This window comes from Bos mutus, chromosome 15 (assembly GCF_027580195.1).
Source record: "Bos mutus isolate GX-2022 chromosome 15, NWIPB_WYAK_1.1, whole genome shotgun sequence".
In the NCBI taxonomy this organism is placed as follows: domain Eukaryota; kingdom Metazoa; phylum Chordata; class Mammalia; order Artiodactyla; family Bovidae; genus Bos; species Bos mutus.
In genome coordinates, this window is record NC_091631.1 from 25,660,782 (window position 1) to 25,676,037 (window position 15,256).

Here is a 15,256-nt window from a genome sequence, read left to right on the forward strand (position 1 = left end):
ACAATAAAGAAGGCAGAGTGCCAACAAGTTGATGTGGTGCTGGAGAAGACTCTTCCTTGGACTGCAAGTTGATCACACCAGTTAATCCTAAAGGAAATCAACCCTGAATATTCATAGGAAGGACTGATGCTAAAGCTGAAGCCCCAGTACTTTGGCCACCTGATAGAAACAGCTGATTCACTGAAAAAGACCCTGATGATGGGAAAGACTGAAGGCAGGAGAAAGAGGGCAACAGAGGATGAGATGGTTGGATGGCCTCATCAATTCAATGGACATGAACTTGGCCAAATTGCGAGAGATGGTGAGGGACAGGGAAGCCTGGAATGCTGCAGTCCATGGGATCATGAAGAGTCAGACACGACTTGGAGACTGAACAACAAAATCTCCCAGCTGAGGGCCCAGACCCACAACCTTCTCACCTGGCACAGAACAGGCACCCAGCGCACAGGTGAAGGAAGGTCACGTGGACAGAGGATGAACAGATGGTTTGGCTGAGAGCCACTGAACCAGTGAATGGAAGTGCAAGGAGCCGACTCGTCCCCAGCTCACCTGATGTTTGCGTTCGGCCTCCTCCTTGGCCTTCTTGGCACTCATCTCCTTCCGGAGCTTCTCCTCCTCTGCCAGCCGCATTTTCTCAGCCTCCAGGCGCCGCAGGTACTGGGGGAGGCGGGTGGCAGGATGGGCACCGTACCATGTGTGTGGCTGTCACAGTGTTCCCTGCCAGCTTGACCCCACCCCACCCCCTTTGAGTTCCAGGACTGGGGATGACTTTGCCAAATAATTTAGCAGAGGGAAACTGAGGCATGCGAGAAACCCTCCAGGTCCCACAGTGGGTTGAGGGCACCTTTGATCCCAAAGCCGAAGCAGGTTCGCCTTGGCCTCCCAAAGACTCACAAGAGGGACTGGGCCCCCGCCCTACCCCTGGCTGGAAGGAGGGAAATGAGGGTCCAGTCTTGTGCATCCTTCAGAGGGAGAGCCCTTCATCCCCCCGCCTCACCCCCTGCGATGGGCTCAGGCCACATGCGGGATGATTTGTCTGCTTGAGGTGGAGTGGCACCCCTTGGAGGACCTAGAGCCAGGGGTTCTTGTGGACTGGGCCCCTCACCTCGGCCCTGAGGCGCCGGTGCAGCCTGCGGGCGATCATGCCCCGGGCGTAGGCCTGCACTGTGATCACGGCCCAGAGGCGGTGGCGGAAGGCCTTGCGTACCAGGTAGGCCCGGCAGCGGGCCTGGAACCCGATGATGCGCCGGCGGGCCAGGCAGTACTGCTGGTGCAGCTTCCGGGAGCGGTGCAGGGCCTGCAGCCGCAGGAAGCCCAGCCGCATCTGCAAGGACAGCCACCAGCTCAGAACCACGGCCCTGATGCCAGACCAGCCGTGCCCATGGAGGTCACTGCCCTGGCTCCACTCGCCAACCCACGAGCCCTGAAGGCACAGCTGGTTCCACTCAGACCAAAGTTCCCCAGGGAGTGCGCTTGGCTTCCCCCAAAGTGGGTCTCCCCACCAGGGACACCATCCTCAGACCAGGAGCCGGCCTCCTTCCTGTTTGCCTCTCCAGCCCCAAGTCCAGGCTGCAGCCCAGTTCCTTCCCTATGGGTGTGTCTATGTGACACACCTATTCCTGGCCCCCTGTAAGGTATTCAATAACCTGAGGCTCACAACCCACCAGGACATTCCAGAAGAAAAGCAGAAACATTGCTGACCAGCAGGGGAGAACCACAAGAAGCAGACTTGGACTTTGGGCTGGAAGAATGGTAGTGGCTGGCGGGGGCGGGAGGCCAGCCGCCCCGCAAACAGGTAAATCCTGTGCTATGACGATGGAACCAGGTTCAAAGGCCTCGTGGATCACCAAGCAGCTCCCTCAGGAGGCTCACCAGCCCATAGTTCCTCCTGCAGTTGTGGCCCCGCCAGTGCCTCTGGATCAGTGTGGCAGCATTCTTCAGCTTCAGGAAGTTGGACCTGAAACAGCAGCGTGATGCAGGAGGATGTCTATAGGGGTCTGGGTGGAGTTTGGAATCAGGAAAGTAGGGCTGAGTCCCAGCTTTGTGTCTCCTTGGCTCCACAACCTTAGGCAAAGGCATATACCCTCTTTGTGCCTCAGTTTCCTCATCTGTAAAATGGACAGAATAATACCTGTCCTGCCTGCCTCACAGACTTGTCACATAAACTCAATAAGGTAGGCATTCAGGTTATTCATGAATAAATGTAGGACTTCCCTGGTGGCTCAGATGGTCAAGAATCTGCCTGCCATGTAGGAGACCCGGATTCAATCCCTGGATCAGGAAGACCCCTAGAAAAGGAAATGGCAACCCACTCCAGTATTCGTACCTGGAAAATCCCAAGGACAGAGGAGGCTGGTGGACTACAGTCCATGGGGTCGCAAAGAGCTGGACATGACTTAGTGACTAAACAACAAGTAGTAAATAAGATAAAGATTAAACACTTGGAACACTGTGAAAGTGAAGTTACTCAGTCGAATCCGACTCTTTGTGACCCCCTGGACTGCAGCCTACCAGGCTCTTCCATCCATGGGATTTTCCAGGCAAGAATACTGGAGTGGGTTGCCATTTCCTTCTCCAGGAGATCTTCCCGACCCAGGGATTGAACCCGGGTCTCCCTCATTGTAGACAGATGCTTTACCATCTAAGCCACCAGGGAAGTCCTGGAACACTGTAAACATCACTTATTACTGATCGTTTAACTCCCTCATATTACATGTGAGGAAACTGAGACTCGATGTGGTTGGGGCTAGAGCCCTGGTCTTCTGATTGAGCACCATGCTGTTCCCCTGCACAAACTAGGCCGCTGCTGCAGGCTGACAGTCATCTTTGACCTCATGGAGGACAAGAGGTCACACATCAAACAGCAGGTGTCTCCTGAACATAGAAATAAGAGGAGTGAAGGATGGCTACCTCAACGTGGGTGAGCCCATGAGCCAGTGCCTGGATGCTCACACAAATGAGGGCACAGCCATGGGAAAGGATGGACAAGTGGGTAGAAAAACAGGTGAATGAGTGGACCAAGGATGGCTGGACAAGTGGGTGGATGGGAAGAGAAGGGGAGCGGCCAGATGAACTCAAAAAGGGGCAGGAAGTGTGGTTTTAGTGGAGCCTGAATCACAGAGTCAGCCCCACCCAACTGGGAGGTGACACAACTGTACACACGCCCCTCACATGGAATACGGGACACACTTTGTAATTTACATGTAATTTACACAGAATACGGGACACACCTTGTAACTTAACAAATGTGATAGCATCCACGTGTGTCTCATGAGCCCACATGGGCAGGCAGGTATTACTGGGCATGTGGAATATAGATGGGTCCGTGTGTCTTAGTGTTCATCCATGTTCATGTGATCCTGTGTGTGCCTTGCACATGTGTGCATGTTTCTGTGTATGCACATGGGTGTTTATTCCCAGTGTCCACATGGGAGGAACCACAGTGAGCCAAGCACATGCACACGCGTGCATGCATGCGCACACACACACACGTTGGCGGAGGCGGGGAAGAGCCATCCAGACACAAACCTGTCTTTGAAGCCCCGGATGACTTTCTGGAGGAGGATGACTCTGTCGGTGATGGCCTTGTCCCGCTCCACCTCCAGCAGCATGTCATGGTGGTCCTGGAGGGCAGAGCCTTCTGAGCAGAGCCCCCACCAACCCCTCCAGTCCCAGGGCAGAGGCTGCCCCAAGTGGGCCCCTCTTTCCTTTACTTAGGGAGCTGGTCCCTAATGGCTTCCATACGTGCTATGGCGCCATGGGGCAGCCTCCCTCAAGTACAGACAAGGTACTGTCACGGCTGGTTCCCAGAGGCCTGGGTGGGACACATGCAGCAGGAGGGGCCCAACACGCACACACACTGACTCCATCCCAATGGCCATCTCTACCCTGAGATGAGACCTGGCTATTCTAGATGTTTCTGTCATATCAGCCACTGACCTGGGACAGGCGACCATCATTTCACTCCTGGATCTTAGAAACAGTCTCCTGACTGATACCCTCTCAAGAAGGGATCTTACAGCAATACCCCATGCTTCCCAGGGTCAAGTCAGGTCTTCCCTGGGCCCTCCACCATCAGGCCCTGCCCTCTTCTCCAACCCTCTCTCCTTCTCATCCCCAAGCCCCCAACCCTCACTCCAGTTGGACAAAACTCCATGGTTCATTCAGTACATGAATCAAATATCTCCAGGTGCCCACCCTGTGCTCGGTGCTGGGTGGGACTGCAGTGAACTAGGCAAACCTGGGCCCTGCCCCAGGGAGGCTGAGTCAGAAGGGGATTCAGACTCAGATAATCAGATAATCCATCAGATAATCACATCTATCAAGATAATCCAGGTCACATCACTTGGGGACAGGGCCCAGCACCGACGGATGCTCAGCCAAGGCTTTCTGAATCAGTGAGTGAATGAATGAGAAGTAGGTTTGGGGTCTGGAAACCACTGCCTATTAAAAGAGCCCAGAGAGGTGAGGATGTGGAGGACGAGGACAGTCCTCAGACGTCTCTGGCACTAGATGTCATCATGCTATAAGCTTTCCCTCCCTTAATCCCTGAGTTGAGCATCAGGACTACAGGCTGGAAGTCCTGATCTCTGCTCCAGGGCAGTGCCTGACCTGGGGCACCTTGCTTCTACATGCTGCACCTCTGAAACGGGCACAATAATTCTACCTCATGGGCTGCTATGATGACTAAATGAGATGATGGACAAGAAGCGCCCACTCCCGCTGGGGTCTGGCACACAGAACAGTGCTTTCCAAACAGCACTTGTGAGACGCAGAGGCAGGAAGCGAGGGTTCCGGGAGATGAAGACACTGGCCCAGGCCCCTCAGCCAGAGAGGCATCAGACTAGACTGCAGGACTCTCTCCAGCTGAGGGCTGGCTCCCCCTTCCCTCTCCCCGGCTGTCCTGGGCTGCCTGGGCCCCACCCTGTGCCAGAGGAAGGAGCTCTGACCCATCACCCGGGACAGCCGGAAATCTAGAACAGCAGAAATGGAAATGGGGAAGCCAGGGTTCACCCTGTCCCTGCTGTAGCTGTCCCACCTCCACCATCTCCATCAAGCTCTCCCAGCACAGCTTCCTGCTCCCAGCCCTGCCCCCTCCCAGCTGCCCAGCCCCCAGAGTCCTGCCCAGGCTGTGCTGGGAGCCAGAGAGCCCTAGATGCCAGTTCAGGGAGCATGGGGACAGGTCCAGGGACACTAGAGGGGGGTGGCACACAGCCAACCACAGCCCAGCATGAACCATGCCTGGCAGGAAAGCACAGGACCAAAGATACACTCAAGAGTACCCACCACAAGCACATCCCATTGTGCAGATGGGAAAATGAGACCCAAGAAAAGGCCAATGACCTGCCCAAATTCTCAGGGCAGACCACCAGAGGGTCGAGACTAAATCCAGGCCTCCCTGGTGAGGCCACCCCTGGCCTTTGCTTCCTCATGACCCCACCCCCAGGCTAGGGGTCAGAGAGGCCCTCAAATACCCACTGCCCCTCCACCACCCAGGAGGCCAGACCCCACACCTGCTCAGGGCTGGAGGAGCACAAAAGCCCAGCAATGACCCCATTCTGTGCTGCAACTCCTCTACAGGGACCCCAAGACCTGTTCCCCCCAACCCCAGGGAGTTCACAGCTCCCCCAAGGCAGACAGAGTCTGAGGCCATGCTCACCTTCAGAAAAATCTTGGTTTTGCCAATCTGCCAGTCGTCATGGGTGCCCAGCACAGCCTCAGCCATGCGCTGACATGTCCCCCGAAGGTCATCCTGGGCGGGGGGCGGGGGGGGGGGGAGGGGTGCACAAGAGCTTGGGTGGTCCCACCAGTGAGACAGGCCACCTGGTATCCCTCCTGAAGGCTGGGGGACAGAGATCTTGCTCCAGCTCTGCCCCTGACTCTGTGTGGCTCCAGCTGGGCCCCGCCTTCTCTGACCCTCACTCGTCTCCTTAGCTCTGTCTGATGATTGTAAAACCCTCGCCTACAGCCAGAGCCCACTCAGCACATGCCTGAAGTCCACACCAGGCGAGCATGGCAATGGAAGCTCTCAGATGCACTCCACTGCCTGATCCCAATTTTCCCAGCCACACCTGAGGTGGCCAAGCTGATGTTGTGCCCAGCACAGTGTTCCAGTAAGAAAACTGGGACTTTTGCCCAGCCCAGGGCTGGAACCCTTCCTCCCACCACCTCTGCCCTCGGCCTGCGTACCTGCTTGTAGGCCGGCTTCACGCCAGGCAGCAACACTCGGTACCGCTCCACAAACTCCACGAAGCTGTAGCGGATGGGGTAGCCAGCTCGGCGGATGCGGATGGTCTCCATCATGCCCGAGTACCGCAGCTGGCGCACACACAGGTGCCGGTCGAACAGCTGTCGGGCAAGGAGCCAAGGGCATCAATGCTGAAGGCTCCCGCTGGGAGACCAGCCCTGCTGTGTTTTCCCGACCCCAGAGGTCCTGAGAGGCCAAGGTCACACAGCACATGAGGAGCAAAGGCGGGACCAAACCCAGATCTGCAGTCCAAACCCACCAGGCAGCACAGAATGAGACCCTCACTCGGGATGAGCTGAGTACATTGAGAGCACAGAGGAGAGACAGCCTAATTGGGACATCTTGAGGGGCTTCATGAAAGAGAAGATTAGCTTTGTTCTAACCCTGCTGACAAAGGTCCACGTAGTTAAAGCTATGGTTTTTCCAATAGTCATGTACAGGTGTGAGAGTTGAACCATAAAGAAGGTTGAGCACCAAAGAATTGATGCTTTTGAACTGTGGTACTGGATAACACTCTTGAGAGTCCCTTGGACAGCAAGGAGATCAAACCAGTCAGTCCAAAAGGAAATCAACCCTGAATATTCACTGGAAGGACTGGTGCTAAAGCTGAAGCTCCAATACTTTGGCCACCTGATGCAAAGAGCCAACTCACTGGAAAAGACCCTGATGTTGGGAAAGACTGAAGGCAGGAGGAGAAGGGGACAACAGAGGACAAGATGGTTGGATGATATCACTGACTCAATGGACATGAATTTGAGCAATCTCCAGGAGATGATGAAAGACAGGGAAGCCTGGCGTGCTGCAGTCCAGGGTCACAAAGAGTCAGACACAGCTGAGCAGCTGTACAACAACCATGACAGGAAAGAGTGCTGGAGCAGCAAGCGCGTGCAAAGGCACAGTCATTTCTGTGATGGCCGCTGGGTTGGTGGAGAGGCTGGGAAAGGCCTCTCCAGTCACATGGGGGGATGTGACCAGGTCAGATTTGAGTTTGAGACCCTGCAGTGGGGAGGGAAATGGGAGTGAGGGATTGGGAGGCAGGAGACTCAGAGAGGAGGTCTTGTAGCCAGGTCCAGGACAGAGATGCTGAGGTCTGGGCCCAAAGAAGTTTCGAGAGGCATCTGAGAGCAGGAGAAATGGTGCCCAACTGTAGGGCCCTGGACCTCCTACCTTAGAGGGCAGCTTGCTGGAGCCCTCTGATTCTCACACCCCTGCAGACCGGATCCAGAGCCCTAGAGGGACTGACCAGCCCACTCTGGGGAATGTTTCTAGGCAGGGGACAGGGGACAGGGCCAGCAGGCGGAAGGCTGACTTCCGCCACCTGTTTCCTCTCTGTACAGGCACTTTCCCTGGCCCAGCACTGGCCTCCCGCCTTCCGTCCCTCTGCAGACCCCAACTTCCCCTAGGCCTCCCCTCCTATCTCTGGGAAGTGTCTAATGGTAAACAACACCTCCCAGAGCTGTGGTAGGAGAGCGCTCCTAGCAAGGGGTAGTCCAGGCTCCTGGCTCTGTGACCTCTAGTCCCCAACCTCCTCAAGCTTCCCGTCCCACATCTCAAATGCACGTTTAGTCACTCAATCGTGTCCAACTCTTTGCAACCCCATGGACTGTAGCCCACCAGGCTCCTCAGTCCATGGGGATTTTCCAGGCAAGCATACTGGAGTGGGTTGCTATGCCCTCCTTCAGGGGATCTTCCCAACCCAGATCAAACCCAGGTCTCCCACATTGCAGGTGGATTCTTTACTGTCTGAGCCACCAGGGAAGCCCACCAAATCTCAAATATGGGGCCATAAAGGTCCCTCCCTCACTGGCTGTTGAGAAAGTTGAATGAGACTATGGAGAGACAATCTAATCGGTTCTGTTTTGGAAACACAGAAAAGGCTCAACAGATGTTATTCAGAAAAGTCAGAAATGAAAATATTCCTAACCAGTCAGAGGAATCCAGGAAGGCTTCCAGGAGGAGGTAATCATTGGCAGAAGCAAAGGAGAGGGGACTTTCAAAGTTGGGACCACAGCAAGAACCATTTACTGAGTTCCTTCCTAGGCGCCAGGCAATTTGCATGCATCATTGAACAGAATACTCCCAGGAGGTGGGGACAAGCAGTCCTATTTCCATCTGAGAGGTAACTGAGGTATGAGAGAAACAATTGATTCCTCTACAGTCACCCTGCGGGAAGGTGGTTGAGTCAGGATTTGAATCTGCGTTTAGCCCACTACTACAGAGTCCAGGCTGTTTTCAGGGAACTGGGCTGTCCCCAGTAAAGAGGAAGTTTGTTCTGTAAGCCCCTCGGGGGCCCTGCCATTCCCCTCAGGGGGCAAAGTCTCCCAGGGCCCAGGCCACCCTGCTCCCTTGGCCGGGCCCCTCCCATCCCTCAGGCTGTTCCCAGCTGTCTACCCCCACCCCCCATCCCTGCCAGGGCTGCTCACCATGGGCTTCTTGAACTCATTGGGCTTGATGCAGCGCACGAAGAAGGGCTGGCAAGCACCCAGTGTCCGCATCAGCAGCTCCAGCGACCGCTTAAACTGGCTGCTGAGTGTGGGAGAGCGCTTCCTGGTCTCGGCGCCCTGGGGGGATGGACCACAGTGATGGGAGGGGCTGACCCTCGCCCCTCCGGCCCTCCAGAAGGGAAGCAGGAGAAGAGGTCAGCAGTCAGGGCCTGAGAGAGAGCCTCCCAAGGAAGCAGGCTGGCTGGACACGTAGGTTTTCCTATGACCACCTGGTCTGGGCTGGAACTTAGACCCCCTAAATACACCCCCGTCTGGGAAGCCTCCCTGATTCTGGGTCCAGGAGCACTGAACAGAGAGTAAGGCGCCCTGGGGTCCCACTTTTGGCACTGAATGACTCCGGGCAAGACACATGCAGCCCCTCTCTAGTCTCTGTCCTCTCTTTGCCGTATAAATGAGTGGCCAGATCTCTGGACAATGGGGTCACCTCTAGAGGCAGGTTAGACAGACCTAAATTCAAACCCTAGCGCACCACCTCTGAGCCCTGTGATTCTAGGCAGGTCACTAAGCAGCACTGGGCCTCAGTTTCCAAGATGGGATAGTGCCATGTACCTAGCTGAGCGGGCTGTGAGTCTGTCTCAGTCAACAGCCACCCAGCAAGGCAGGGGTGCTGCCTGCACCCTCTGCCCTGCCTGCTGGATTAACAGGTCAGCAGCAAGCAGGCGGGGCAGACACACATAAGCCTCCTAAGAAGGCGCACAGCTGGCCTTTGGCCGCCGTCCAGCACCAAGGCCAAAGGGCCCGTGCTCCACTAGCCGCTATCTGCAGGAAGTGGCTAGCAACCCCCTGCACCTCCTGCCCTGTTGGGGTCCCCCTCAGAACACTGTGAAATGACGTGGGGTCCTAGGGGAGAACCTGAGCAACAAACAGGCAGCGGACAAACAGCAGAACATCTCAGACCCAGAAACTGGACATAGAGACCAGATTCGATTCCAGAGCATTTTGACATTACTGTTTTCCTGGCAATTTCTTTTGGATGAGAATTTTTTAATAAGTAAATTTGATTATGATTTTAAGGTTTTCTACTTTAAATTAGTTATTGTATCTGATATCCTGTAGCACCACTGGGGATGCAGATATCAATGTGTGAGGTGTGTTGGGTGAGGGAGAGGAACTTATCCCATGCTAGAGTGAGACCATACACCCTGGGACTGAAATGAAACTTGTCAAGAAGTAGCAAATCCTTGTTATTCTGAAATTTGCTGTGTTTTCCACTATAGTGTTATCTAGAATTAGGATGCTCCCAAGAGAAGCTGGAGACTATTTTGCACGGGGGTTGCGTGAATGTCAAGTCTGCGACCCACATCTGCCCTAGCACCTAACCCAGCAGCAGCAGCAGGTGACCCCCACAAGTGGGGGGAAAGCTGTCCAGGTTGGGCTGTGCCCAGCCGACATTAGAGGCCTTGCCACAGGCACATGTGTGTGCACAGGGAGTGCAAACACAACAGACACATAGCACACACAGTACATATACAGAGACACACAACACAAATGTGCACACATACACAGAGGCACACATACACAAACACCACACACACATATACACAGAGACAGTACATACAGACACACACACACACCACAGATAAACACCACACACAGCACACACACCACACCTACACAACACACAGACACATACACACACAACACACACACACACAGGGCACATCCTTCTCTGGTTGTGATCAGCACACTGGAACCACTCCTTTCTGGCTTTCCCGCTGAGCTATGAGCCCCGAGAGGACAGGCGGGTTTGCCCTGCTTACTACCGTGCCCCAGGGCCTGACACAGCATCAGTCAACAGCCCTTTGCTGAACTGAAGTGGTGCTGAACTGGTTGCTCACACTCAAGGGTGCCTAGAAATTGTCCAGCTGCTCAGGCCACAGGTCTAGGGGCCATCCCCAGCCCCTCCTCTCTCATATCCAATATGCAGCAAATCTCCTTGACTTTACTGCCAAAATGGATCCAGAATCTGACCCTCTTAACCACTTCCTCCACCGTCAGCCTGGTCCAGGCTGCCTGCATGGCTCTCCTGCTGTTGCAATAACCTCCAAACTGGTCTCCCTGTTTCTGTCCCCCACACTGACCTCTACCCCGCTAGCAACACAGCAGCCTGAATGAGGCTGTTCAAACACCAATCCAGTCATGTGTCCCCTCTCCCAACTGACTCAAAACCCTCAATGGCTCCCCAGTTCACTCAGCATGAATACCAAGGTCCTTTGTAAGAACCAGCACTGTCCCACAGGATCCGGTCCCAGTTACCCCCAGCCCCTCCACTACCTCACTCCCTGCCTTCCAGCCACTCCTGCCCCCGTGCTCTTCTTACGATGCACCAGGCAGGTTGGGGGCTTATAAAGCACCTTGGGGCTTTGCATTTGCTGTTCCTTGTTCCCTCTCCCTGCACTGCTTTTCCTCCAGAACGCAGGCGGTCGGCTTCCTCACCTCCTCACCAACCTCTCCGTAAGGCCTTTCCTAATCCCTCTTCACAACTGCAAAACCCCACCACTGGCTCACCTCCCTCCATTTTTCCCATCTCATATATCACCACCTGATTTATGATAATTCACTTATTTGCTTATTAACTACTTCTCCCTTCTGCTAGAGGGTAAGTCCCATGACGACAGAGAATTTTTTCAGTTTTGTTCACTACTGTGTCCCCAGGACACAGGACAATATCTGGTATATGACAGGCACTCAATAGGTGTTTCTGATAGAAGGAAGGCCGTGGCCACCTGGTTTCTGATTTGGTTTTATTTCATTGAGGGGAAAGGTCATCTTTTCCAACATTTGTTGTTTTCTGGGATAATCTGCAGATATTTAGGGATGGGGTAAAAGCAGAAGTGAGAAATCCAGAGGTCTGTGTTAAATGATTCCATGGAGGGGATGTGAGGGGCAGGCACCTGAATATAATACGATTGGGGCTGGGAGGTCAGTGGCAGGAGATGCCTCCTGCATGAAGAGTGAACCAGCCTCCTGTGGACTCAGCTCCGTGGGGACATGTGCCTTGATTGGGGGTTAGGGGCTCCATGCCCTAGAAGAAGCACCATGCTTTTGGCTTACTGCTCCCCTCCAGCAGTAATGATTGGGGTGGGGCTTCCCAGGGCACCCCAAGAGGCAGACACAAGAGTCAAAAGGCAGAATTCAGGCACTGGGGACCTGCACAGGACATGGGTTTTATCACTGAAAGGATGTGGACCCCCACCCTAAGGAGAACACGGCAACCAGTATACTGTCATCCAGTAAAATTTGACTCGGCATCCACACTTCACCAAGCCAGTCTCCTTGTTCTTTTAACAGAGCTATCATTGTCCCAACAGAAACAAAGCATTTTCTTAAGACAACACTCTCACAGACAGCATGGTACAGTGAAAAGCAGCAGGACTCGAAAGCCTTCACTTATCCATGACCTTGGCCAAGTCCCGGCCCTTCCCCGAGATAGAAAAGTGAAAGTGTCAGTCGCTCAGTCGTGTCCGACTCTTTGCAATCCCATAGACAGTAGCCTGCCAGGATCCTCTGTCCATGGGGTTTCCCAGGCAAGAACACTAGAGTGGGTTGCCATTTCCTCCTCCAGGAGATCTTCCTGACCCAGGGATCAAACCCACATCTCCCACGCTGGCAGACGGATTCTTTACCATCTGAGCCACCAAACCTGGATCAAATCCCTGCGTGTCACCAGCTGTGTGACCTCAAACAAGTACCTTGGCCTCTCTGTAAAGCGGGGACAATAGTAATCACTCATGAGGGAGTTACAGGGAATGAATGAGATGAGAAATATGTGTGTGTAGCTCACAGGCTGGCCCAGAAGAGCCAAAGTGATTGTTATCAAATTGATCCCTGCCATGTTCTAATCCTGTGCTCCAAAATCTCCCTTGGCGGTGGGCATTTCTGGACGCTGCACCCCCCACCGCTGCCCCAGTCTCATGCTGGAACCTCTCCATGGTTCCTCTGCAAGTAGGTTCCCAGAGTCCAGGAGAAGGAGACTCAGAACAGGAAACTTCACAGGGAGGTCCCCACAGCCTCCAGGGGCTTGGAAAGAGAGGTAGGAGGACAGGTGTGTTCAGTGGCCTTTGAAGACTGCCCAGGAATGCATGGGTTTGGCAGGGCAGCTGGGTCTACAAGAGGAAAGACTGGGGAGAGAACCCGGAGTCACTCCTGTCTCACTAACTCTGTGACCTGCAGTGTGTGGGCTTCAGGGTGGGGACTACCGATGCTGGAGCTTCAGGCACCTGCACCCTCGCTGGCATTGGCCCTATGCTCCTCCCATCAGCCAGCTGGGCACAGCGTTGGCCTGGAGCCAACCCTTGGCAGAGAACCTGTGTCTAGACATGACGTGCCACAGGCCCTGCTCTGCAGCTGTGGCTTTGTGAATCGTGCCAGCACTCTGCCAGGCACGAGACAGGAGGGGGATGCCAGACATGCAGGAAGGAAGGGGGATTCAGCATTAAGACTGAAAGTGAAAGGATGTCAGGCCTAAGCAGAGAGGAAATCGAAGGTAGAGAAGAGGTCAGAGCTATGCTGCTGCTAAGGTCACCCCACATCTCTGGAGCCCAAAGCACCTCGGGAGTTACGCACACCCTGGAGCTGGTTGTCAGGACACACCAAGAATGCTGTCCAGGACCTACGGAGGACCGGGGTAGGGGGTGCTCAGATGCTGCAACTTGGAGTGACCCACACACCACCTCTGAGCTTCCGTCCCCATCTGCAAAATGCAGAAACCACCACGTGCCCCTCCTGCTTCACAAGGTTAACCAGAGGCTCTGACTGAGTCTCAGACGTAGAAACCCTTCACAGGGCCTGATGGGAAGAGCAGGCCTTGATACCTCCAGAGACCTAAGGGAGCAGAGAACTCGGTAGACAGGGTTTTGGGTCCCACCCCAGGCCCCGGTACACTGGGCAAGTCTCATCTCTTTCTCTAGGACTCAGTTTCCTCCTTTAAAAAACTGACATGCCTGCAGTCCACACAACTCAATAAACAAAGATCAAACCACTCCACAAACCACTCCACAAAAACACACACTCCACAAAAATAAATGAAAACCAAACAACAACAACAGCCCTTTCCCCAAGCCTCCGTGCCGTGGAGGCCAAGGACACAGCCCAGCCCCAAGGGCCGCTGAGGCCTCTCACGCCATCCTCCTGTCCCCGACTGGGGTCTTTTACCTTCGCAGAAGCTGCTGAGTGGCGGAGAGTGCCCGATGAATAACCACAGAGAAACTACAACAGGAACCAGAGCGCACAGCGGCAGCGAGATGGGGTGGGGGGCAAGGAGAACGTGGTGGGTCAGAAAACAAGAGGGCAAAATCCACCAGGGAAAAGGGACAAACCTTGGGGCAGCGGGGCTTCTGGGGTGGGGGGCGGGGGGGCAACACAGGCAGCTGGACAGGCACAGAAAGGGCCATGGTTCTGCCCTCCGGTGAGTCCCTCCTGCACTCTCCAGGAGGCCATGGGACAGGAGGAAAATACAGAACAAAAAGGCATACAATCCAGCAGGTAGTCCACCAGACTACCATTCCAGGGACAAAGAAAACACCAAGGGTGGGAAATTCTCCATCCCCGTGTGGGGTCCAGGGCTGGTGACAATAGGCTTTTGTGCCCGTTTCTCTCAGTACCCCACACCCATCCACATCCTCAAGGCTGGACGTTACCCCCTTCACCCACACTCCATTAGTGGCTAGAGGGTTGGGGGGGACCCCAAAACTGAGTCCAAATCAGGCTCTGCTCTGCAACATCTCATGTGATCCTTCTCTGGGCCTTACACCCCACCTGCACCCCCTAATTAGTACAAGAGGACCAGATAGGAGGATCTTGGAGGCCCCCCAGCCTCTCCTGGAACCCAGCAAAGCACTGCCCCCACTGTGTAGCCAGAGGAGCTCAGCTGAAGCCACTAGACAAGGGGATGCCTAGACACAGGCCTGGCTTCTGGGGGCCCTGCCTGCCCAGTGAAAGCCACACCCCCACGTTACCATGGCAACATCAGCCTGGAAGATCTGCTTGATGAACTTGTTCCTGGAGGAGTGCACCAGCTGGATGATGTCTCCATGCAGGGTGTCCCGGTTCTTCTCCAGGAAGCCTGGGCAGCACCACAGAGTGGTCACACATTGCAACTCCAGCAGCCCCCCCAACAAGACACCCCCTTCCCAAAGCCACCATGCCTCGTCCACAAAGACCCTCAAAATCCCCCTAGTTCAACCACATCCACTTTACAGTGGGGGACTCTGGGGCCGAGAGAGGACAGTGGCTTGCCCAAGGTCATAGAGAAAGCAAGGGGCAGAGCCAGAGCTAGAACTCAGTCTCCCCAGCCACACACTGCCCCTCTCTTCCAGGCCTGGACAAAGGGAAGGGCAGGATGTCTCAGTCCCCGGGAGGGAGTGGGGCTACCTTTCCCACTGAACCACCCCAATGCCTGAAATGCTAGCTTTAGTCTTTTGAACAAACATGAGATAGGCTGGGGCGTTGGACCCTATGCTGGGGCGTGGGATCCTTTACTGGAGTGCTTGCACCTGGACAAACC

The 15,256-nt window shown here is 54.8% G+C and overlaps 1 protein-coding gene across 5 annotated transcripts in view; it reads right to left on the reverse strand.

Annotated features, from left to right (window-relative positions):
- The window catches only part of MYO7A (myosin VIIA), a 112,241-nt gene that overhangs the window by 55,250 nt on the left and 41,735 nt on the right, over window positions 1-15,256 (reverse strand). For all 5 annotated transcript variants that reach the window (XR_011467021.1, XR_011467022.1, XM_070383655.1 and 2 more), the window contains exons 15-22: window positions 14,709-14,815; window positions 8,671-8,808; window positions 6,190-6,348; window positions 5,660-5,752; window positions 3,529-3,623; window positions 1,873-1,957; window positions 1,106-1,324; window positions 550-657 (exon numbers count right to left, since the gene is read on the reverse strand). Coding sequence is in view for 3 of the 5 variants with exons in the window: in XM_070383655.1 (XP_070239756.1) it covers window positions 550-657; window positions 1,106-1,324; window positions 1,873-1,957; window positions 3,529-3,623; window positions 5,660-5,752; window positions 6,190-6,348; window positions 8,671-8,808; window positions 14,709-14,815 (1,004 nt within the window). In the remaining 2 variants the exon portion in view is untranslated. The remainder of the gene's footprint in view (window positions 1-549; window positions 658-1,105; window positions 1,325-1,872; window positions 1,958-3,528; window positions 3,624-5,659; window positions 5,753-6,189; window positions 6,349-8,670; window positions 8,809-14,708; window positions 14,816-15,256) is intronic.